Source organism: Pezoporus wallicus, unplaced genomic scaffold (genome assembly GCF_028554395.1).
Source record: "Pezoporus wallicus isolate ANWC-B61680 ecotype Strahan unplaced genomic scaffold, APGP_CSIRO_Pwel_v1 contig_4238, whole genome shotgun sequence".
NCBI lineage: Eukaryota > Metazoa > Chordata > Aves > Psittaciformes > Psittacidae > Pezoporus > Pezoporus wallicus.
The window spans coordinates 3,160,432-3,183,363 of NW_026637932.1; the positions used below are offsets into that span (position 1 = coordinate 3,160,432).

Genomic DNA, 22,932 nt, shown 5'->3' on the forward strand with positions numbered 1-22,932 from the left:
CCCCAGGAGCTGTCCCAGCACTTATGGGGCTCTGTCTTTTGGAGTGAGAAGGTAGAAATCCCTGTGGCTTGGGCATTCTGCATCCTTATGATGAGGGGGGGTGAGCAGCCTGGTTCTTTTCTCTGCAGCTGTGTGAGGACCTCTTCTCCCGCATCAATGACACGACAAATGACAACATGTCCTACTCAGTGGAGGTAGGCACCCCATTGCCTGTCTAGTCCAGCTTCAGCCTCCCACCCAGCTCTGCAAGCCATGGGGGTGTGCAGACCCCTCTTTAGGGGATCCCATCTCTGGATGTGGGTTGGGTGGGCAGGGCCTCATTCTGCCTATGAACTGAGCATCCACATGCTGCCGGTCACTAGATTTGCCCATACCCTCTGCTGTAGGTGAGCTACATGGAGATATACTGTGAGCGTGTGAGGGACCTCCTGAACCCCAAGAACAAGGGGAACCTGCGAGTAAGGGAGCATCCCCTCATGGGCCCATATGTTGAAGACCTTTCCAAGCTGGCTGTGACCTCCTACAACGATATCCAGGACCTGATGGACTCTGGGAACAAGGCCCGGTGAGTTGGGGAAGCAGGATATGGTCATGATTTGGAGAGCTTGCAGACATCTCCAGAAGGTGCTGCCTAACTTCCATGCTTTGATGGTCTGGCTGCTCTGAGAGTGGCAGTTGCCTCCTGTCTGAGCATTGGGTACCCCCCACTTATTTTCACCTTACCTCTTTCCTGCTCTCAAAATGCCCAGAAGCCAGCAGGAAAAAGCCTGGACTTCTGCATGCCTCCTCCCAGAGTCCTCTCCTGTTCTCCAGACTTGCCTTTCCTGTCCTGAGATGAGCCCTGGCCCCATCGCCAGCCGCTCCAGTGTCCCCTGCAGAGTGTCAAACTTTCCTGTCCTCCTCTCCCTGCAGCACGGTGGCTGCCACCAACATGAACGAGACCAGCAGCCGCTCCCATGCCGTGTTCAACATCATCTTCACGCAGAAGCGGCATGATGCCGAGACAGACATCACCACTGAGAAGGTGAGAGCAGAGCCTGGGGGAATCCACATGAACCCAGGAAAGACTTTGTGTGCTATCAACAGCACTTGGGATGAGATGGTGCAGCCTGATAGAGGCTCAGAACCGGCTGGAGATAAGTCCCAGGCACACGCTGGTCTCACAGTCTCTCAAGGGACTGCCCCTGGACAGGATATTTGGAAGTTAGTGCCTTCCAGCTCTGCCTGCAAGGATGTTAGCCCTGCTTCTAGTCAAATCGTGGCAAGAATGACCCTGCAGAGCCCACCCTTACCTTCAGAACAGTGTCATCCGTCAAGGGGTCTTTGCTCCCTCCTTGGCTCTGTGCTGGGGCTGAGTCTCATCTCTGCCTGCAGGTCAGCAAAATCAGCCTGGTAGACCTGGCAGGAAGTGAGCGAGCTGACTCCACTGGTGCGAAGGGCACAAGACTAAAGGTGAGAGCTGGCATGAAGTCCCATTCTGCTGGCAGGGATGCCGTGTCCAGTCCCCTCATCCTCAGCTGTGACGCCTCCTTTCCTTGCCTGGTTCCTTGCCCACTACACTGCCAAAATCCTTGACAGGGTTTTGTTTGAAAGCTGCTCAGTGCTCTTGTATCAGGGTCTATGAGTCCCAGTTGGAAGGTGCTGGTTACCCAGTAAGAGCAACTGCTCTCTGCCCACCCTGCACTGGGACTTCCCCATTCCCCTGATGCACTGGGCTTTAACACCATTCTGAAATTACATGAGTGTCTGAGCTTTTCCTCTCTCCACCAGGAAGGAGCAAACATCAACAAGTCCTTGACCACGCTGGGGAAAGTCATCTCTGCCCTAGCCGAAATGGTAGGTAGCTGGAGTGTAGGAGAGCAGCAGCACCATGGGGAATGGGCTCAGCTTAGCAGGGATGGGCTAGCTCTGAGGGATGGATCATCCTGGTTCCAAGGGATGGGCAGATATACCCCAAGCTGTCCCTGGGACTGGGACAAGCTGGGCTGGTGAGGATACCATCTCCACAGGAACCTGTGCCTGCTGCCCTCTGCCTGGGGCTGGGGAGCTGTGGTGGGTGCTAAGGAGGGGAACAGCCCACTGAAACAGTCTTTCTACTTTCTTTACAGGATTCAGGGCCAAACAAGGTAGGTGCTATGGCTGGGCTGGGAAAAGGAAGGTTGGTTTTTAGCACAGCTGGGTGGTAGTGGGTCACAGGATGATTTGGGTGTGAGGCTCTGCCTGGATCCAAGCCACACTTCTAGAGCCTGAGAGCCCTCAGCATGCTTATTACCCTGTGGCTCTAGGTACCCAGAATAAAAACCCAGCATTAGCTCCCCCTAATGACCTGTGGATTTGAGCAGAGCTGCCTAAGGTCATGGTGGCTGGGCAGAGCCATCCTCCTCCACGTCCCCATGGTTGAGGACCAGCTGTCACCTTCCTTTGGAAGAAAGCAGGCAGTTTGACAGCTCTTCCCTCCACTCTCCATCCCCAGAACAAAAAGAAGAAGAAGACAGATTTCATCCCTTACCGGGACTCAGTGCTGACCTGGCTACTGCGAGAGAACCTGGGTGAGGAAGTGGGTGGGAGATATGGGCTTGGTGGTGGGCATGCCTGCCAGGTGAACGGTGATGCCTGGCGTGGGACCAGCATCTTCCTGATGGAGGTGTATCTCTTCGGGCAGGGGGCAACTCCAGGACAGCCATGGTCGCTGCTCTCAGTCCTGCTGACATCAACTACGATGAGACCCTCAGCACTCTCAGGTAGGAAGAATTACCATTGTACCTCCACAGTGGTAAAGGGTAGGGGTGGTCTATGAAACCCAGGCACTGCCACATGCTCTCCTCACCTCTGTGGCATCCCTGGCTGGCAAGTGGGGAACCTGCAACCTCAGGCAAGAGCCCAAAGGCTTGTCCTGGTGCTGGGATCCTCCAGAGGATCACATGCTGGAGGGGCTTGGCAGCACTCCTGCTTGCCCAGCAGGTGGGAGTTTGCCCTGCTTCTGCTGCTGCTCAGGGCTCTGCCCTTCCCTAGGTACGCTGACCGTGCAAAGCAGATCCGCTGCAATGCTGTCATTAATGAGGACCCCAACAACAAGCTCATCCGGGAGCTGAAGGATGAGGTGGCACGCCTGCGTGACCTTCTCTACGCCCAGGGCCTTGGGGACATCATTGACAGTAGGTACCACCCGGTGCTCCCTGGCAATGGCTCCAGACAGCAGGCTGGAGTCCCCCCTGCCTGCGGGGCCAGCATCCCTGCAGCTGACCCGCATCCTGCTCTGCTGGCCACGTGGCAGCATCATGCTGCCCATGTGTGTCTGGGGTGCTTCTGGAGAGCCCCTGTGTGCACATTTGCAACCCCCATACCACTCCTGTAAGCAGGAAGAGCTGCTTTATACCAGCAGATCTCCCCTTCTCCCCTTCCCCCTCCTGTCTTCAGCATCCCATGCCAGGCAGAGGTTCATGGGGCTGTACCTGCCTGTGGCCACTCCTCTGTGTGTTTTCAGATATCCTACTGAGATGAACCCACTCTTGTTCTGTTCTCACTGTCTTACTCCTGCTCCCTGCCCTCTCTCTCTTTCTTAGCCCATCCTGCTGCAGGAGGATCCAAATGTGTGTATTCCCCATCACTGGTACTCTCTGTTGCTTCATAGCTTTTGGGAGGTGTAGGCTGCGCCTGGGGGCACCTATGCAGCATGGGGAAGGGCTTCCGTAGCCAGCCCCAGCTGATCATGGAATTAACTAGTTTGGAAAAGACCTTTAAGACCATCAAATCCAGCTGTTACTTGCCTACAGGCTGGCTGTCTCCAGGGAGCAGGCAAAGGGGATGGTGGCAGTCATGGTTAGCACCTGGGCTGAGCATAGTGCTTGGACGGACCAGCATCTTCCCCCTCTGCTGTGCTTAAGGCCTGATCCCCGTGGGGACTCCTTCCTCCATACTGTCATGAGGATTTCTGTCGCTGCTGCTGCTTCTGCTGACACTGAGACTCTTTGGGACTGGAGCCCAGCACAGTGCTTGGGTGGGCTCGTAGGGTGCTCTCCTGATAGAGGGATGCGTGGTGATGGCCAGTAGGTTTTTGCCTGTGGATAAGCACTATCTCCCCATCCAACCCTGGGCCAGGCAGTGCAGCCAGACTATGGTGAGTCCACTAGGAGATGGGGACCTGCCCCCTCCTCTCCTGGCTCAGCTTCCCCAGACACAGGCTGATAGAGATGGCTGGCCAAACTACACCCGATAACCTGTGCCATGCCTGCCTCTGGTACAGCGTGCTGAGCCCCTGCAATTGGAGACTAGAGGAGCATCTCCTTATGCCTGGGTCCCTTTGCCACAGGGTCTGATGGCAGCTGATTACCAGTGCCTGTAATGGGAGTGTTGCCACCTTGCTCTCATTTTTCTTTCTCTGGATGCCTGGCCAGGGTCATGTTCCAACATGCCAGGGATTGGACTCTGCCAGGAAGGGGGGATCCCACGGCTTCTCCTGTTCCATCCTCTGGACCCTTTTGTAGGGCATAAGGCCACCAACTCTCCTGCCCTTCCTTTCTCATTCCCTGCCACCGGATCCAGCTAATCTGGGGCAGCTGGACAAGGAAAATCATCTGTGCTGTGTCAGCGGGGGAGGACAAGAGGGACAGTGGCACTCTTGGGAGGGAGGTTGATAATAGACCTGATGGCTGCCGGATCTGGTGTTGCCAAAAAGCATTTACAAGAGTCTAGGAAGTCTCCAGGGCTGTTGTTGGGAGGCTGCCTGGGCTGGGGGAGACATGCATATGCCCTTACTCTGCTGCTGCCTATGCTGCTGTGCTGTTGCATGTGCTTTTTCCTTGTAATTCCTGGCTTTTTTCTCAATGCATCCAGCCACTTTTTTTTTTTCCCAACAGCTTTTCTTGTCTCTGTCTTTCTCTTTCTCTTTCTCTCTCTCTTCCTGTCCGTGTGTCTTTCCCTGGCCCATCCCTCCTTCCTCACCCGTAGATGTGTCCGACTTTGAGAACAATAATGATGCTAGAGGGACAGAGCTGAGTCACCGCCATGACAATCTCTCCACAGTGACCAATGCCATCGCTGGGATCAGCCCCTCTTCGTCCCTGTCAGCCTTGTCCAGCCGTGCAGCCTCTGTCGCCAGCCTCCATGAACGCATCATGTTTGCTCCAGGCAGTGAAGAGGCAATCGAAAGGCTCAAGGTAAGAGACTGGTGCCCAGCACTGTGGAGGCCTCAGCAAAATGTTCTTGCACTCAGGCTTGTGAAGGGTGCCTGATATTTTCTGGAAACCCATTTGAGAATGTTCATGAGAAGCAATGCTCGGGTGTGCTCTTGCAGAGCAGACAGACCCAGAGTTGCCCGGTGTTCTGGATTTCCAGATGGGAGAGGACTTGGCATGGTAGGGTGCTGCTGTCTTCCCTGTGGGGTGACTGCTGCCTTTGCCCTGTGGGATGGGCACTCCTGGCTTGGGATGGGTATTCCTGGCTCAGCATGGCAGAAGAGCAGACTGGCAGCAAGGGGATGGAGAGGCTGGTCTTTGTTCCTCTTTGAGGATGGGGATGATGGAAAGATGTGGGTGAATGTTGCTGTGGCTCCTGTAAACCAGCCTGAAACTTGGACCAGTGTCCCACTGCGGCATGCTGGCCAGAGCCAGGCAGAGCAGGAAGGTGTGCTGCCTGGAGGATGTCCTAACCCCTGATAACCCTCTGCTTGCCAGGAAACGGAGAAGATTATTGCAGAGCTGAATGAGACATGGGAGGAGAAGCTGCGTAGGACAGAAGCAATCCGGATGGAAAGGTGGGTGGGTTGGACTGGGATGGGATTGCAAGGGATGGCATGGGGTGGGGGTCCTCAGGCATCTGCCCTCCTCCCTTCTTGGGGCACTTGGCAACTTGACTGTCTGGCTGTACCTGGGCACACCAGTGTCCACCACATTAGCCTCTACAAACATTGTCTGCTCTGAGAAACCCTCCTGAGACATGAAAAGAGCTGAAGCAAGCCCTACGGCTGTGATCTATGGGGCAATCCCATGAGCTCAGGTCCTGTCCTGGGCTTGTCTAGAGCTGGCTCCAGGGACTCATGGGGCTTTGACAGGCTCTTTTTTCCCTTGCTCCTTCAGGGAAGCGTTGCTTGCCGAAATGGGGGTGGCCATGAGGGAGGATGGAGGCACCTTGGGTGTTTTCTCTCCTAAGAAGGTAGGATCATCTTAATCTCTTCTTCCTGGTGAACAAGGGCTGATTTGTAACCCCACAGCCCCTTCCAACCTGCCCTGTCACTGCTGGCCAGCCCCAAATATTTTGCTAGCCTTTCCTCCGAAACCAATGGGGGAAATCACAGTGTTGACTCTGCTGGGTACGAACATCATTAGAAACACATGGCTAAACGTACAGCTCTCATTGCCTGGATGTTGTGTCTGCTCAAGTGGGGCTTTGCTGTGTTGGACTTCAGTGTTAGCTTACAAAAATCCATACTTTGGGGTATTTGAAATTGCTGCCCCTGAAACTGGCAAGTCCTTGTTGGCAAATGTGGGTGCAGAAATATTCTGTACTCTTTACTGCTTGTAGCATGCTGGAAGGTATTTTCTAAGCAAATACCGGCCATGCCCCGAAGAGTTTGTGTACCAGTGAACCCTGCCAAGCACCAGTTACAGCACATTGCTGCCCCTTGCTCGTCTGCGTAACCATCGTGTGGCCAGACACCTTAGTAGATGTGCGTGTTCCCAGCTGAGGTGGTGACACTCAGTGATGAAGGCTTCAGGACCTTCCCCTTGCCTGCCTTGGTGTGGGTTTGAGGACAAATCTCTACCCTCTTATCTTTGTTTCTCATTCTTGTTTCAGCTGCTGCTTGTCAGGACCCCAGACCTTTGCATACAAAGCATGGGGGTTTATTCCCCAAAGCAAGTTAGTCTGGGAGGTGGGGTTTTGCTGTGGTGGTCTTGGTAACTCCTTGCTCTTCAGCTGTCTGAGAGGTGGAAACTCCTCTGGCTATTCCGGTGGCTGGCGAGGAAAGTTAGCATTGATAGCATGCAAAACTCCATTTTAATAAGGGCAAAGCGGGGCAGGACTTCATTGTCCTGCTCTATGCCACCGCTGGGGTGGTTATGTCTCCAAGGAGCCCAGTGGAAGGTAGAGCATCTAGCCTTCTGCTAGCCAGCCTCACCATTCTGGAAAAAAACTGTAAGCTGAAGGAATCTCAGGCCCTGGGGCTGTGTGTCTCCCCAAGAGGGGCCTGAGGTTAAATGTTACAGCCAACTTAGTCCTGTCAGCCACCATGGAGAAGAGCCTGCATTTCCCTTGACCTCCAGTTCTTCTGCACTATTTGGAGTGAGTCTCTCCTATCAGCCAGGGTTTGTAGCACTGTTGTGAAGGGGAAACCTCTGTCTGCCTGCCAGGTGTCAGTGGGCGGATAAGATGTTTCTTACGGTCTCTTCTTATTTCTGGGAAACTCAGAACTTCACCTACTGATGCTCCCAGGACTTTTCCTGTTGCCTGAAGGTGCAATCTCAGCAGCTCATGATGGGGTGAGCCAAGCTAGCTGCAGCCAGAGAGACCTGTGGTTGGGGGAGAAACCTCCTCTTGTTAAGAGCAAAGTGGTTTGTGATCCAATGGAAGAAAGTGATGGAGGGAACTGTTAGGAAGGAGACCAGGGTGTTAAATTCAGCATGAAGATATGGCTTCAGGTCTCTACTACTTCTGGTTGAACATCTGGTCTGGGACCTGCTCTTTTGAGTGCTTCATGTGTCCTTGTGCCATCAGTGGAGGAAAACAGGCACTTTTAGCTCCTCTCATCCTAAACCAACCTCTGCATGGGACATGTCTCTGCCTCAGCCACACTGTCCACAGCACAGCTGGATGTTATGGTGAGGTAAGGGCCTGTGGACACACAGTGCAGGCGAGCAGGGTCCTGCCCCAGGAGACACTAAGCCATATCAGCGGCTCCCCATGGGAATTGTTTGGCTTCATGCTGGGCCTATTTGGAACATAAGTTTCCAAAGGCAGCTGGGAAAAGGGTGTCCAGGGCTCAGCCCTTTGAGGAGGAAAGTAAGGAGGCATGTGGAGGCAGGTCATCCTCATCCCAGCTGCTTGGTTCACTTTGGTCCCCTTGAAAAGTACCTGCCTCGCATGCTGTCCTGGGGCTGCAGACAGCAGGAGAGCCCATACTAGGGGCAGCGTGAGGTCCTTTGGGAGCATCCCTCAGCATCTGGATAGACAAGGCGTACCGGTGTGACTCCTTGTTTATCTCTCCCAGACACCCCACTTGGTCAACCTGAATGAGGACCCGCTCATGTCTGAGTGTCTTCTCTACTACATCAAGGATGGGATAACAAGGTGAGGGCCAGGTCCTGTGGAGCAGTGGGAACCTAGCCTACATCTTGGTGCCTGACTTGCTGGGTGGGCAGCTGGGTGACAGCTGTCCCCAGGCTGGGCACCATTCTCAGGCCATCCCCAAAGTGCCATAGCCATGTGAGAAAAACATATTTGAGTATAATCTTGTTAGGGATGTTGGTCCTGCTGTGTACCAAGGGCTGCTCCTGTCAATCCCAAGGATGGTTTTGGGGGGAGGCCCTGGGAGGGGCTGCTTTAAGGAAGATTCAGGCTTGGGTTTCTCCCTGGCAGGGTTGGCCGGGAAGATGCCGAGAAGAGGCAGGACATCGTTCTCAGCGGGCACTTCATTAAGGAAGAGCACTGCCTTTTCCGCAGTGACAACAAAACCAGTGGTGAAGGTATTCCTTGTCTGGAGGGGCTCCACCTCCCCACAGACCCTAATCCCTCTGCATGTCCCCAGAACCTGGCCACAGGCAGTGGTCCTGCCCTCCTCAGACTAGGGGGCCAATCCTGCATAGCCGTGGCCTCTCCATACTTTCAGAGTGAGACCTAGCTGGGAGGGAAGCTCATGCAAGGCATGTGGAAGCTGCCATGGTAAGCAAGCCAAAGAGATCAGGGTGGGACAGAAGAGCAGACCATAGCAGAGAAGGAGCAAAGACCACACCACAAACCAGCAGGAACTTGAGGGTGAAAGGGCTTTGGGAGACAAGCCTGGGGAGGCTGGAAATGCATGCTGGAGGCTCTTATCTCCTCTCACATCCAGTCTCCAGCTGCTTTTAGTCGTTGGGACTGCTCTGATTAACCCAAGGGTGGCCAAGCCCTGTTGGTTGCCTGGGGTGTGAGTGCTGCCAGTGGGTACCCTGGTGTCCCCTTACTTCATGCCTGGGGTGCTGGCTGGGGCAGCTTACCCTTTCTGAGCCTGCAGGAGCTGTGGAGTAAGGGATGCAGGATTTATCCCTCTACTTCCAACTTATCTTTTGTTCCTCTTTTCCCCTCTGGCTGTTTCTCCAGTAATAGTGACCCTGGAGCCCTGTGAAGGTGCTGACACTTACGTGAATGGCAAAAAGGTGACGGAGCCCAGCATCCTGCGCTCAGGTGGGTCCCCACAGCTGGCATGCCAGCATTGCTCTGACCCACCTCCCTCTGTCTCACAGGGGCCCTGCACTAAACCCATGCCCTTTCTCCCCTCATGCATCCCTGTAGGAAACCGCATCATCATGGGGAAGAGCCATGTCTTCCGCTTCAACCACCCCGAGCAGGCTCGGCAGGAGCGGGAGCGGACCCCGTGTGCCGAGACCCCAGCTGAGCCTGTAGACTGGGCTTTCGCCCAAAGAGAGCTGCTGGAGAAGCAGGGCATCGACATGAAGCAGGAGATGGAGCAGAGGTGAGGGCACAGGGGTTGCGGTAATGAGGAGTCGGGTATCCACCTCCAGGTTGGTCATACTCCTTCTCCATTCCTCTCAGGCTCCAGGAACTGGAGGACCAGTACCGGAGGGAGCGGGAGGAGGCAAACTACCTTCTTGAGCAGCAAAGGCTGGTAGGTGTCCAGGATCTTGCTCCTTCTTAGGCTCTTCAGGCATGTCTGAATTCATGGAAGATGTTTGCAAGGGTTGGTTCTGAGTGTCCTAAAAATAAGGGCAAACCTGTTGTTCCTGGGGTTGTCCCCATAAACACGGATGCAGAGGAGGAAGGATGCCAGGTTCCTCTGGGGCGGGGAGCAGGGGGAGAAGCACTATGTGGCTGCATGGAAGGAGGTCACACCTTGTGGGCTGCATCATCCCTCTCCCTGCTTCCCCCAGGACTATGAGAGCAAATTGGAGGCTTTGCAGAAGCAGATGGACTCTAGGTATTACCCTGAGGCAAATGAGGAAGAAGAAGAACCTGAGGATGAAGGTGAGGGCTATGTGCCGCCACAGGGTTTTGATGCTTTCTGCAGAAGAGTGGACTGTGGGTCCCCTGGACACCTCTGTGCCAATATGCTCCCTCCCAGTGGTGGGGTGACTGTCCCTCTGTGCCCCCACAGTGCAGTGGACGGAGCGGGAGTTTGAGCTGGCCCTCTGGGCCTTTAGGAAGTGGAAGTGGTACCAATTCACCTCCCTCCGTGACCTGCTCTGGGGCAATGCCATCTTCCTCAAGGAAGCCAATGCCATCAGTGTGGAGCTGAAGAAGAAGGTGGGTGCCTGGGGCTCCTCTCTGGCTTGCTGCAGCACCAATGGCAGAAGCCAGAAGCATGGGCAGCTAGGGAAATGCTGAGGAAGAGCTTACTGCTCCTGGAGCTTGCTGTACTCCCAGGTGGCTCACTGTCTCCCTCTACCCCTCTTCAGGTCCAGTTCCAGTTTGTTCTCCTCACGGACACGCTGTACTCACCTCTCCCTCCTGACCTGCTGCCTCCTGATGCTGCCAAAGACCGGGAGAAGCGGCCATTCCCCCGGACCATCGTGGCTGTAGAGGTGCAGGACCAGAAGAACGGGGCAACGCATTACTGGACCCTGGAGAAGCTGAGGTGGGTGAATGATGCCCACACCAGGGAGGGCTTGGATGGCTTCAGCCCGGTTTATCACTGCTGCCCACTGCATTCCCCTCTGCCTGCAGGCAACGCCTGGACCTGATGCGTGAAATGTATGACCGTGCAGCAGAAGTGCCTTCCAGTGTCATTGACGACTGTGACAACGTGGTGACTGGCGGAGATCCTTTCTATGACCGCTTTCCCTGGTTCAGGCTGGTGGGCAGGTGAGCACTTCTGCTCCTTGTTAAGCACAGCTGGGACCCGCAGGCAGCCTGCAGGAGGAAGCGCTGCTGGCATTCACCTCTCTGGGGCTGTGCGCTGGAAGGATGTGTTGTCCCCACACAATGGTGGTCGGGGCCCATACTGTCTGCGATGGCTCTCCTCCGCGTTGGCTGCTGGGACCCCGAGGGACCTGCAAGCCCCTGACAATGCTCCTGCTGCCTGCCCTAACCCAGTGCTGTGAGACATGGGCTCTTGGCTTGCTGACAGCGGGAGGTGGGGGATCCGCAACTGTCCAGCAGGCCAAGAGCCTGTGTTGTTGTGACCTCTGCGAACATGAGCACGTGTTGGTGTTGAGTATCTGTCTGTCTGGTATGTGCCGCGTGTCTCACTGCACCTCCCGCATGCTGGTTAGAAGGGTGCCGTGCCAGCAACAACGATGGGCTACCCTGGAGAGTGGGTCTGCCTTGGCGGGCAGGGGGAGCAGGGGGCTGAGCCGCATGCACGTGGAGAGATTCCCTTTGGTGGCAGGGGTGGCAGCGAGCCTCAACAAGGGGAATCCCCACAGTTTGCACCAGTTCCTTGGCTCACTCTTTTCTCCACCCTTTATAGCTGACGGTGGTTGGTGGCTTCCTTTTGGAGACACACTGGATGGGCAGGTCTTCCTGACGTCCCTTGCTTTAAGCAGAAAAACCCACTCACCCCAAAACCTAACCAGGAGAAAAACAAAACGACCTAGAAAAAAAACCAAAATTCCTTTTCTTGCTCTCTCTGTTTGGAACAGCTGGTGTTAACCTGTCTTCTATCTTGTTGTACTAACCTTAGTTCAGATATCTCTGGCTGCAACAGCTCTCCTCTTTTCAACACATGCATGAGCGAGCGCATGGCTGATCTCACCCCCTCCCCTACCTTCTCGAACCCCGACTCCGACATCACCGAGCCTGCTGACGAGCAGCACCAGGGGCAGGAGGAGGAGGAGGAGGAGGCGGAGGACCTGGAGGAAGACATCTTTCCGGAGTGCCCACTGTGTGATGGCCGGGATCCGTTTTACGACCGCTCCCCCCTGTTCAGTTTAGTAGGAAGGTTGGTGAGGTTTTAGGAGAGCATGCCGGGAAGGAACTAGCTCTTTCGCATGAGAGAACTGCTTTCGGACATGACTCCCACCTCCGAGGAGTGCTGGAGGTGCAGGGGGTGGGTGGCCAGCTGTCCGGGATTGCTGCCAAGCCTGGGGCACCCAATGGGGCAACAAGTTGCCCACCGAGGTAGGGCTGTGACAAGCATTGAAGCAGTAGGGGAGAGCAGGAGGAGTCAGATAACATCAACTCCACTGGAGACCCTCTAGGCAGGTTCCTCTTTGGGCAGCCCCCACAAAGGGAAGCTCTCCTGCATCCCTGGCACTGAAGCAGCCTGTAAAGCTGCATGGTGGTCTTGGTCTTGGGTACTTTTGTGGACCTGGCCCAGGGTGACTCCCTGCAGTGCTGCTGGCTGGGGACAAACAGGCATTTTGAAGCCATGCATGCCTCTGGCACCGGCTTGGCCATCTTGGCTAAGTTGGTCAGTGTGACCCCCCCCCCAGACATGAGGCTTGGATGTCCCCAGGCAGTTGAGGACAAAGCTGATGGGTGAAAGGGTAGACCAGGGTGCAGGAGGGAGAGGAGGACTCTGAAAAGAGGTGTTTTCTCTCACTGCATGTACCCAATGCTTGGCTTGCGGCCATCCCTGCCAACTTGGAACAGGAGATGTTCAGGAAGGCCATGGGGACCTCGGTACAGGCTCCAACTCTTCCTCAGCTCCAGCCAAGAGCAAGAGCTTTGAGTTTTCATACCTGTTGGCCAGGAGATGCCTGTGAGCTCCATCGGTCTTAGCCTATAGAAACTTACCAGCTACCAAATCCAGTCTAGATCTGCCTATCCCCAAGATGGGATGTGGTTGCTGCCAGCTCTGCTCCAGGGTTTTCCCAAGGTGATGTGTGCCCAGAGCTCGTCTTGGAGCCTCTGACCCATGCAGGAGCAAGAGGGTGTCATGACAGTGAACCTCTCCCTCTTGGGGCTGTTCCAACTGGGGTGGAGCTGCAGCAGTGGAACTTTCTTCCTTGGTGTGCTAAAGCCAGGCTCAACCCTGCCAGGCAGAGTATGAGCAGTGAGGTGGGGAGGAGCAGGGCCAGTGTAGGCAGAGAGGGCGGAGGTGGGATAAGAGTCCTGCAGCCTCAGACCGAAAGAGCTGGGTTCTTCCCCTTTTTTTTTCCTTTTTCCCTTATTTTAAAAAACAAAACGACCAGCACATCAAAAAACCCCCAAACTCTTGGGGGTGCTTCAAAACAACCAAACAAGGCCCTGTGGCAGCAGCCCCACTCCATGCCGGGGACACATTCCCTGGAGCTTGGCGCATTCCGACTTCTTTTGAGTCTGCCCTGGGTTTGGCTCTCCACGCAGCAGCTCCGCCGGCCACATTTCTTGTGAAGTGTGCTTGGATTGGTTTATGATTGGATCCTTGTATTTGATTTTTTCCCCTTTCCTTTTTTTTTCCTTTAAGGTTTTTGGTTTGGTTTATTTTGGTTTGGTTTGGTTTTGTTTTTTTTTAGCTGCTGGCTCTGTCTCTCCAAAGCTTTAGCTAAAATTGGGGTTATTTCACTTTTGTCTTCCTTTGGAAAGGCTTTTCTTTGGTCTGAGCATGCCATCTTTGCACCTCACCAATCTTGTGGTTAGTGTCCCTGCCCTCCTTCCTCTAGTGACACACGTGTCCCCCTCCTCCTTCCCTCCCCCTCTTCCCTCCCTCTCTTTCCTCCCCCCTCCACCTCCTTGGCTTCAACACCAGGTGCCCTGCTGTTTCAGGACGGTGGGTGCACCCAGATCCATGCACTTTCAAGACCTATCCATGGCCACAGGGCCACATGAGTAGCCCTGGCCCACTCCAGCCACCTGTCCCTGGTGGCCTCAAAGACACGGAGTGAGATTGCCCCAGCAGGAGACAGTGATGGGGCATCGCCTTTGCTTCAAAACGTGAATCCTTGGAGATGATTTGGGTGGAAAAAGCCTCACGCAGCGGTTGGTAGTCAGTGGGATTTACCAGAGCAAGAGGGAACCTCCAGAGTCTGGGGCTTGGGCTGCAAGTATGGGGCTGAGGCCTCCTGCAAGAGCCCACTGGGCCACCTTTGGGTGCTGTTGGATGTCTCCAATCATGTCTGCAAGGAAGAAAGCACTGCCAGGTGCCTGGAGATGCAGAGAAGCAGAAGTGTCCTGGCTGGCCCCATGACACCTGAAGACACTGCATGTCAAGACGTTGGTGGGTGCCCTGGGGAAGGGTGCCAGGCACCCCGCACCCTCTTGCTGGGAAGAGTAGTTGGCACCACTCAGCAGGGAGCTTGATGCCAAAGGCTATGTAGGTGACTTGTCACTGCTGAGGCCATGGCAGCCACCATCACCAGAGTGCCAGGAGCCAGTTGAAGAGTGAGCCAGCTGACGGGGAGGTTGAAGAAGGCAGCAAGAGGAGTCAAAACGTGAGAAACAGGGAGCTGCAGCCTGACAGGAGTTGTCAGCAGCAACATGGGGCAGCTGTCACATCATGCTGAGTCCCAATGTGGCCCCTTGCCTGTGATGTGCTGGTGTGAAGCCTGGGGTCCTGAAGCCATACACGAGAAGGGATGGGGTCAGGGGGACACATGCCACCAATGCTGCCAGCCATGTCGTGCAGCAGGGCAAAGTCACCAGCAGTCCGCAACACTGCGGGCAGAGCAGGCTCATCTCTGGAGGCTTCTGGCCTCCAGCCAGGACCTCCCCCTCTCCTCTCCTTCGCACCTGCTGGTCTCTACCTCCCTCATCACCCTCCTTTCCCCCACCCCGCCTTGCCCCTGTCCCCCTCGGTGATTCCGCAGCTGCCCCCAAGCCATGTCGCAGCACCTCCTGCCCTAGTGCTCCAGCTCTCCACCACAGAGAAGGTCCTCTTCCCTCCCAGCTTCACGGTGGCACCAGCGCAGCCCCCCTCCCCTCCCCGCCCGCCACGGAGGTGACAGCCGGAGAGGTAGGCAAGGCCGGTCTGCTTTGTGGTGCTGCCCATGGCGCGCTGCCCGCTGCCTGCCCGCTGCCCGTTCCCGACCTTTCCTGGCTGGCCCTGGCTGCCTTCTCTTTAGTTTTGCTTTGCAGCGCCGTGGTTGCGCCGTGAGCGGTGACCTGGGATCCCGGCCGGCGCCGGCCATGCCACTGCGCCTGGGCACCCGCGGGTGGGAGCAGTGACCGCTCTCCCCCCCCGTGTTGTGTGTCCCTCCCCCCTTCCCCTCACTGGCAGGGCCTTCGTCTACCTGAGCAACCTCCTCTACCCTGTGCCCCTGGTCCACCGCGTGGCCATCGTCAGTGAGAAGGGCGAGGTGAAGGGCTTCCTGCGTGTGGCAGTCCAGGCCATCTCAGGTAGGAGGGGGACCCCCCCCAAACATGTGCCCCTCACATCCCCCACACCCCCCGTGCTGGCTGACCCCCATCCCTCCTCCAGCGGATGAGGAAGCCCCTGACTATGGCTCTGGCGTGCGGCAGTCGGGGACGGCCAAGATATCCTTCGATGACCAGCACTTTGAGAAGGTATGGTGGCAGCTGGCTCTTGGTGGGTGCCTGGGTACCACAGACCCCTTGCCTGCCATGGCAGCACTCCCTCATGGGGACCACCAGGCTCCTAGAGGTGCAGGCATCACCCTGCTCTTGACTGTGTCCTAGGGCAGGTGCTGTGGGGTGGGTAGCTGGAGATGCCCTGCTGCTCAGGGCAGTGATGGGCTGTGTGAGCAGAGCCACCCTGGACAACACCATCATCCCTTAGCCCCACAGTGGAAGGTGTCCCTGACATTGGCAGGGGGGTTGGAACTGGATGATCTTTAAGGTCCCCTCCAACCCAAACCATTCTATGATTCCATGATTCCTGGTGCAGTTCCAGTCAGAGTCATGCCCAGCTGTGGGGATGTCTCGCTCGGGGACCTCCCAGGAGGAGCTGCGCATTGTCGAAGGCCAGGGGCAGGTCAGCGACGTGGGTCCCTCTGCTGATGAGGTCAACAACAATACCTGCACAGGTGAGGGGGTGCTGACAAGTGGCTGGGGAGCAGCCTCCTCTCCTGACACCCAGCCTCTTCCACCCACCTGAGCATCAAAAGCCCATTGCCCTAGTGCAGGGCTGCTGGCAGATGCTGGGGGGTGCGATACCTCACCTTACTGAGGACTTACTGAGGACCCTTCCCTCCCTGCAGTGACACCAGAGGACCTTCTCTTGGACAGCCCAGAGAAGTCCGTGTCAGAAGGGCCACTGGAGACGGCTCTGGACCACTTGAAGCTGGGCAGCATGTTCACATTCCGCGTGACAGTCTTGCAAGCCTCCAGCATCTCTGCAGAATACGCAGACATCTTCTGCCAGTTCAAGTGAGTCCCCTATGCCCCTCCAGCCCTACATCTCCCACTGTGCTCTGGTCATTGCCTTGGGGTGGTGATGAATGTAGGGGAGCCCCAGAACCTCTGAGCCCTTCAGGGATGGGAGGCAAACCCAAAGGCTGTGGGATGAGCCCATGCACTTGTCTGGTACCTTCTCTGGTTTCTGGAGAAAGACAGGGAGAGGCTCCCACCAGGTTCGAGGGATTCTGTGCCAGCCTAAGGTATTGAGGGGAACTCTTGTCCTAGTCTCTTCCATCTCTCTCCTCCCTGCTCCAGCACATCCCTATCCCACAGCTCCTGAGTCTCTTTCCTTCCCTCTGCAGCTTCATCCATCGCCATGACGAGGCCTTTTCAACAGAGCCCTTGAAGAACACAGGACGGGGGCCGCCACTGGGCTTCTATCACGTTCAAAATGTGAGTACCTCTGCCCTGCCCACATCCCCTCACCCCTATGGCTGCTATGATCTCTGCAGGGCTGTTGGCTGGATCTTCTCCCCAGAGAAGATAGTCAGGGCTGCCTAGCTAAGCCAGCCTTAGACAAAGTGGATGTGTGGGGCAAAGAGCAAAAACCTGCCACCCCAAAAGGCTGGGATTTCACGACAGTGGTCTTTGTGGGAAGAGCATCACTGAGACACAAGGAAGGGGGTGGGTGAGGGTTGCAGGGAATCGGACAGGCTTGCACCCTTCCACTTCCCCAGTGCTGTTGCTGGCTGCATCCCTTTCCCAGCTGAACTGTGCTGTTGATGGCTCTTTCTCTTCTAGATTGCTGTGGAGGTGACCAAATCCTTCATTGAATACATCAAGAGCCAGCCTATTGTATTTGAAGTCTTTGGGCACTACCAGCAGCATCCCTTCCCACCCCTCTGCAAGGATGTCCTGAGGTGGGTGCACCCTGGGCTGCTCCAGCCGCTGGGTGCCACTAGAGCACCTGGTACAGCTGGCTTCCTGGGGACCTGGAAAAGGGGGCTAGGTGGTGGGAGGGGGTGGCCCTGGGGTGTAGGTGAGGTTGGCTGGTTCAGGGGTCCTTGTGGATGCTTTAACTGAGACAGTTCTCTCTCCAGCCCACTGAGGCCATCCCGGCGCCACTTGCCCCGTGTGATGCCGCTCTCCAAACCAGGTAGGGGATTTAGCCTCCTGCTTCTCTGCCCACCCATAGTCCCTGTGCTGGGTACAGTGTCCCCTTCCCTAAGGGAACCAGTTAGGACCCCAGGGCACCACAAAACATACTGTGGACCAAAATGTACTACCACCAGGGACACCCTAAAGGCCTGCTCCCATTCCTGCATTACCCAGATGATACAAATCCCCCTTCCCACCTCCTGTGGAATCTCAAGGAGGAGGCTACCCACCCTGGATGGCTCAGCAAGGGGTCAGCAAGGTCCCTGAGATGGGGCTGTCCCGCTCTATGCACTCCCTCCTTCCTTGCTGCCACCTCCATGTGTCTTCCTGTGGCCCCTGCCTGCTCTGCCCGTATCCTGCCTGCCATCAGACACTCCAGATGCCAGCAGCAAGATCACCCTTTAAGCTGTCTTTCCAACTTGCCATAGTGCCTGCAACGAAACTGAGCACCATGACTCGGCCCAGCCCTGGCCCATGCCAGTGCAAGTATGACCTGATGGTCTTCTTTGAGATCTGTGAGCTGGAAGCCAATGGCGAGTAAGTCCTGCTGGAAAGGGGAGTGGGAAGGAGAGGGAGGTGGCACAGTAATTTGGTCAGTGCTTGACACCTCTGCATAGGCTGATGGGGTTCTGTGTCATGCCGTGATCCTCTCTTCCAGCTACATCCCTGCTGTTGTGGACCACCGTGGAGGCATGCCATGCCATGGAACCTTCCTCCTCCACCAGGTACTCCATCCCTGAGATGCTGTTCTGGGTCTAACTCCTGCTAGGAGCTTTGTTAACCTCTATCCATTCTCTCTGGTCTTGCGGGTCTCAGGGCATCCAGAGGAGGATCACTGTCACCTTGGTGCATGAAACAGGCAGCCTCATCCGCTGGAAGGAAGTGCGGGAGCTGGTTGTAGGTAAGCCAAGCTAGGTTGGATAGGCTGTGAGCAACCCCCACCCCACCGAGCTCCCAAGCATCCTCTTGGTCTGTTTCTCACCTGTGTTCCTATGTGGAGCTTTTGCACCTGCCTTGTCTCCTCTCCTGCCCCACAGTAGCAAAGCTACCAGAAGGTGACACTGGGACATAGTGTGGGCAGGATGCCTTGGTCCTGGGTATCACATGCAAGAGCTGTATTAGGGCTTCTGGCACCAAGTGGACAAGAACTGGGAGGCTGCTGTTTATAATGGGGGGGTTACTGGGGCGATGCAGACAGGTGAGCTGCCCATGCCCCTCATGGGGACCCTCACAGGGCCACTTCCTGTAACCTGAGAGGCATCCTGTGAGGGTGGTGAGGCACTGGAATGGGTTGCCCAGGGAAGTTGTGAATGCTCCATCCCTGGCGGTGTTCAAGGCCAGGTTGGACAGAGCCTTGGGTGACACGGTTTAGTGTGAGGTGTCCCTGCCCATGGCAGAGGGATTGGAACTAGATGATCTTAAGGTCCTTTCCAACCCTAACTATTCTATGATTCTATCCCTGTGTTACACTTGCAGGTCGGATCCGGAACACCCCAGAAGCAGATGAGTCTCTCATCGACCCCAACATCCTGTCCCTGAACATCCTCTCCTCTGGGTACATCCACCCCTCCCAGGATGACCGGTGAGTGCTGCTGCTTCTCTTGTTCTTCCTGCACTGTGGTGAGGGCTGGAAGGGGAGACATGGGGAGCCTCTCAGTCCCTCTGGAGGGTCCTGCTGACCTGTTGCTGCCTTGGGGGGTACTTTTCTGGAGCTGCAGAGGGTCTTGGGGTTCAGGGTTGCCAGACTCCTCCCTCCTTCTCCCCAAGGCCTCCCTGCACTAGGCTTTGGCATGAAAGGGAATTTGGGCGGTGATGCTGCTCTCTGTTGGTGGCTGTAACTGCCTGGCACATAGAGCTGGTTGGTACTGCTGCCAGGAGGATGTACCAACTCCGTGGCTGGAGAGGACCTGCCATGAAGGGTTATTTGTCCCATGTCCCAGCAAACTCACAGGAAAGGCCACTTGGTGCCCATGGCAGGTCCCTGTCTGTGCGGGAGTGATGCAGGAAAGCCATCCCTCACGGGCACCGGGGGATGCCAGTGGGTGACCTTGGCGATGCCTGTACTGGGGGACTGTGTTCCCACTGTGGGTTTGGCAGGGCTGTGGGAGCAGCAGGGCCAGAAGGGTTTTATCTCTAAAGACCTCTCTGGCTGGGTCCTGTGGTGGTGTGAGGAACCAGTGGGTGCAGAGAGCAAAACTCTCCTCTGAACCAGGGCTGCTGGCAAAACTCAGGAGGCTGGCAGGGGTCCCTGGCCAGAATGCGTGTGTGCAGGTAGCTGTGACAAGACAAGGTTGATCATTGGCATCACCGGGAGCAGCACGGACCGGTCCTGGGCTGTGCATATGGCGGTTTCCAGTGTAGGAGCATCCTGCTGGGGAGTGAGAAGCACTTTTCTCCTTTTTTCTTTGGGGTCACTGCTGCATCAAGATGACGTGTCCATGACGTGTCCCGTGGCAGGGTGTTTTTGGGCTGGGATGATAGGGGTCTGGGCGGGAGGTGCCACCATGCAGTGATCCCAGAGCTGCTTCTGGACATGGTGGGTGACAGGCATGCAGTGCTTGGGCAGCAGAGCCACACCATGGGGTCAGATATGCGTGGAAGCAGTGGACCAAGAAACTTTGGCAAAGCCATGGGGACAACAGCAAGGTCGGGTGGGGACTGTTGGGCAAGGAGGGCCTGGCCAGGCAAAGCTGCAGTGGTTTCTGGGCTGCTGGGAGCTTGGTGGCTGTGGCACCTGTGGGCTCCTGGGGCCGCCCTGTTTTATGTCAGCTCCTGACCTGGCCCGTTGATCCCAGGATTTGCAAGAGCCTGCCTCACCTGTGCTGTCAGTGGGTCTGTGCCTCAGGGCCAGCCCCAGTTCGGCTGCAGACCAGTATGCATGCCATGTATTACCCATCCTGTGAGCCTGTCTAGGGCCAGGCAGGGGGAGGAGTGGGCAGCCGGCTTCCTGCGGGATGCTGAGGGGCCCTCCCCGCTTCCATCCTGCATGCAGGCGTGCATGCCTTAGCCCCACCAGCCTGCTAGGACAGGCAAAGAGGGGACAGCAGGCAGAGCCAGGGCCCGCTTCACCTTCCTTCCCGGCTGCTTGTGCTCCCTGCTTTGCTGCCTTATGCCGTGCAGCCTCCTTTGCCCAGAGCAGCCCTAGCTCCCCTCCCCATCCCAGCCTTTCCGGTTCCCTGGAGCTACTCAGGAGACCAGAGAGCAATATGGCTCACTCCCCAATACCCATCCATCCCTGCATCGAGCGCCCAGGGAGGAGTTGTGGGGGGCAGCCCCCAGGGTCCCCCCTTGCTTCTCTCTGCTGCTGCTGCCCATCAGAGCCCACACTAACCATGTGATTGTTTTGTGTTTTCACAGGCAGTTTCTTGATTCGGATATGCCTAGGTATTATTTGTTTCCATTGATTTTTTTTCCACCCTCCCTTCTTTCTTTCTCTCCCCTCACCTTGGTGCACTCACTCTGGCCGGAGGCAGCACTTGGACATCCAGCCCCCCATCCCTCTACATGCCCCATCCTTTCTCCCTCCCATCCTGGCACCTCTTGCTCACCAGCCTCTTTTGCTGTTTGTTTGGGCCGCGCTCTCGCTGGCTGCTGCTCCCCTCGCACGCCTGCGTCCCCATCGCCTGATTTGGGTTTTGGTTTATTTCTTTCTTTTTGACTTCACTGCTGTCTCATCTCTTTGGCATCGGGTGCTAAGTGTGCCGCTCCCCCGTTGCCTCCCACCCAGGTTCAGCCCCCAGCACCACTCGGAGTAGCTGCAGGGCTGGTGTAGACCATGGTGGGAGCTTCAGGCCACCTCCAGTCCTTCCCTGGGCACCTGGTGATGACCACTGGGTGCACAGTAGACTTGTGGGTGAAGATGTGGCATATGGGTGGTGTTGTGTTTGTACGTAGGTGCAATGGTGGGTACACACACACTGTAATGTGGCATAGACTGTTGTACCCCTGTGTAATGGTGGGGATCGGCTTCTGAGGAAGGTGGGGGCTTCAGCTGGGACTGCAGTGTGAGCCTGGTGTATGGGTGTATGGGTATGTGGTGTATGGGCAAGAGCCAACAGATCCAGATGCTGCTGCCAGCCTCTGGATGGAAGCATCACCAAGGCCCCAGAGGAGGGAGTCCTATGGTAGATAAAGAGATGAAGATGCGGCTGGGAGACAGGGGTTGGGGTCTCCTGAGTCCTGGTGGGCTCCATAACTTTGTAGCTGGGAAGTTGTCCTTCCTTCATCAGCTAGAAGCTGGTCCTGCTTGGAGATGCCTGGGGGCAGATCTGTCCCTCCGTCAGTATCCCAGGATGCAGGAGGATGGATCCAGCATGGATACAACCCCTCTACTTCAGGAGATGTGGGGTCATATTGGCATTGCCTGTGGGCTGTTGGTACAGTGATGCTTTCCCTGTGGACCAGGGACGGGCCAAGAAATCTCCTGCTGTGTGGGTACCATGAGGGGCACCTTTCTGAGGGGCTGCGCTGGTAGCAGCAGCTCCTTGCCCTGGAATGGCAGCGAGGGCAGTGTTAAGGGGATGTGGAGCACATGTGCTGCTTCCCAGCTGCCAGACTGCAAGGAAGGTGGGTGGCAGAGGGTTTTCACCCATGCAGGTAAACCTCTGACCTTGCCAAGCTCCTTCTCGGCTATGATTCAGCATTCGGCTGGGCAGGAGCTACTTTGGCCAGCAGAGCTGACATGGGGTGAGTCCCCTCTAGAGGGGCTCTCCATGGTTGTGGTCCTGCTCCAACGCCAACCCTGTACAGACGATGCTTTCTGACCTTTTGTTTTTCTGTGTGTGTATGTGTGTGTGTTTGTCCTTGGGTCGCCTTCCACTTATAGCATTTCGTTCGGAAATGACACTAGGTATTTTGCGTGCACCTGCTCGGTCTGGTCCCACCTGCTTTTCTCTCTTTCTCCTTTGCCTCCCTTTGCTTTTTGCTCTTCCCCCCCCTCCCCTGAGGCTCCTATTCTCCTCCTCCCTGGGGAGCACTGCCTTCTCAAGTGACCTGTGTCTGAAAAGTGATCCTTCGCCTTGGCTCTGTCTCATGTGGGTTTTTTTAATGTATTTTATGCACCTTCTGAAAGCGTCGCTCTCCCTCTTCTTCCTACACGGGGGCAATTGCAGCTGAGAGCCTCTCCCTGCTCCCTCTGGCTGCCCTGGTTCATGTTCAAAAAGCCCCTCAGCCACCTGGGTGCTGTTCAGGGATGTGCTGAAGCATCCTCATTGAGACATTGCTGCTTTTTGACGATGCTGAGGCAGGAGCCAGGGCTGCAGCAGTGACAGGTGGCTTTGGGGAGTGGGTGTCCCATAACCCAAGGCTGGCCCAGGTGGCAGCCCAGGAGCAGGGCAGGAGGTGAAACAGGGATCCCCCATGCCTCCTGCTTCCCCCACTCGTGACTGCTTGACCTGAAGAGGCTGGCAG

The 22,932-nt window shown here is 56.2% G+C and overlaps 1 protein-coding gene across 1 annotated transcript in view; it reads left to right on the forward strand.

Moving 5' to 3' along the window:
- Positions 1 to 22,932, forward strand: part of KIF1A (kinesin family member 1A) — a 38,817-nt gene that overhangs the window by 11,255 nt on the left and 4,630 nt on the right. The window contains exons 5-38 of the mRNA XM_057408424.1: positions 129 to 194; positions 387 to 565; positions 913 to 1,024; positions 1,375 to 1,452; positions 1,771 to 1,836; positions 2,109 to 2,126; positions 2,474 to 2,549; positions 2,663 to 2,741; positions 3,013 to 3,155; positions 3,564 to 3,590; positions 4,948 to 5,156; positions 5,673 to 5,752; positions 6,075 to 6,150; positions 8,204 to 8,283; positions 8,572 to 8,678; positions 9,292 to 9,375; positions 9,484 to 9,664; positions 9,745 to 9,817; positions 10,080 to 10,173; positions 10,304 to 10,452; positions 10,605 to 10,783; positions 10,873 to 11,010; positions 11,831 to 12,088; positions 15,287 to 15,405; positions 15,488 to 15,573; positions 15,914 to 16,052; positions 16,227 to 16,395; positions 16,728 to 16,818; positions 17,167 to 17,285; positions 17,466 to 17,521; positions 17,952 to 18,060; positions 18,182 to 18,248; positions 18,340 to 18,424; positions 19,000 to 19,105. Coding sequence (XP_057264407.1) covers positions 129 to 194; positions 387 to 565; positions 913 to 1,024; positions 1,375 to 1,452; positions 1,771 to 1,836; positions 2,109 to 2,126; positions 2,474 to 2,549; positions 2,663 to 2,741; positions 3,013 to 3,155; positions 3,564 to 3,590; positions 4,948 to 5,156; positions 5,673 to 5,752; positions 6,075 to 6,150; positions 8,204 to 8,283; positions 8,572 to 8,678; positions 9,292 to 9,375; positions 9,484 to 9,664; positions 9,745 to 9,817; positions 10,080 to 10,173; positions 10,304 to 10,452; positions 10,605 to 10,783; positions 10,873 to 11,010; positions 11,831 to 12,088; positions 15,287 to 15,405; positions 15,488 to 15,573; positions 15,914 to 16,052; positions 16,227 to 16,395; positions 16,728 to 16,818; positions 17,167 to 17,285; positions 17,466 to 17,521; positions 17,952 to 18,060; positions 18,182 to 18,248; positions 18,340 to 18,424; positions 19,000 to 19,105 — 3,698 coding nt within the window. The remainder of the gene's footprint in view (positions 1 to 128; positions 195 to 386; positions 566 to 912; positions 1,025 to 1,374; positions 1,453 to 1,770; positions 1,837 to 2,108; positions 2,127 to 2,473; positions 2,550 to 2,662; positions 2,742 to 3,012; positions 3,156 to 3,563; positions 3,591 to 4,947; positions 5,157 to 5,672; positions 5,753 to 6,074; positions 6,151 to 8,203; positions 8,284 to 8,571; positions 8,679 to 9,291; positions 9,376 to 9,483; positions 9,665 to 9,744; positions 9,818 to 10,079; positions 10,174 to 10,303; positions 10,453 to 10,604; positions 10,784 to 10,872; positions 11,011 to 11,830; positions 12,089 to 15,286; positions 15,406 to 15,487; positions 15,574 to 15,913; positions 16,053 to 16,226; positions 16,396 to 16,727; positions 16,819 to 17,166; positions 17,286 to 17,465; positions 17,522 to 17,951; positions 18,061 to 18,181; positions 18,249 to 18,339; positions 18,425 to 18,999; positions 19,106 to 22,932) is intronic.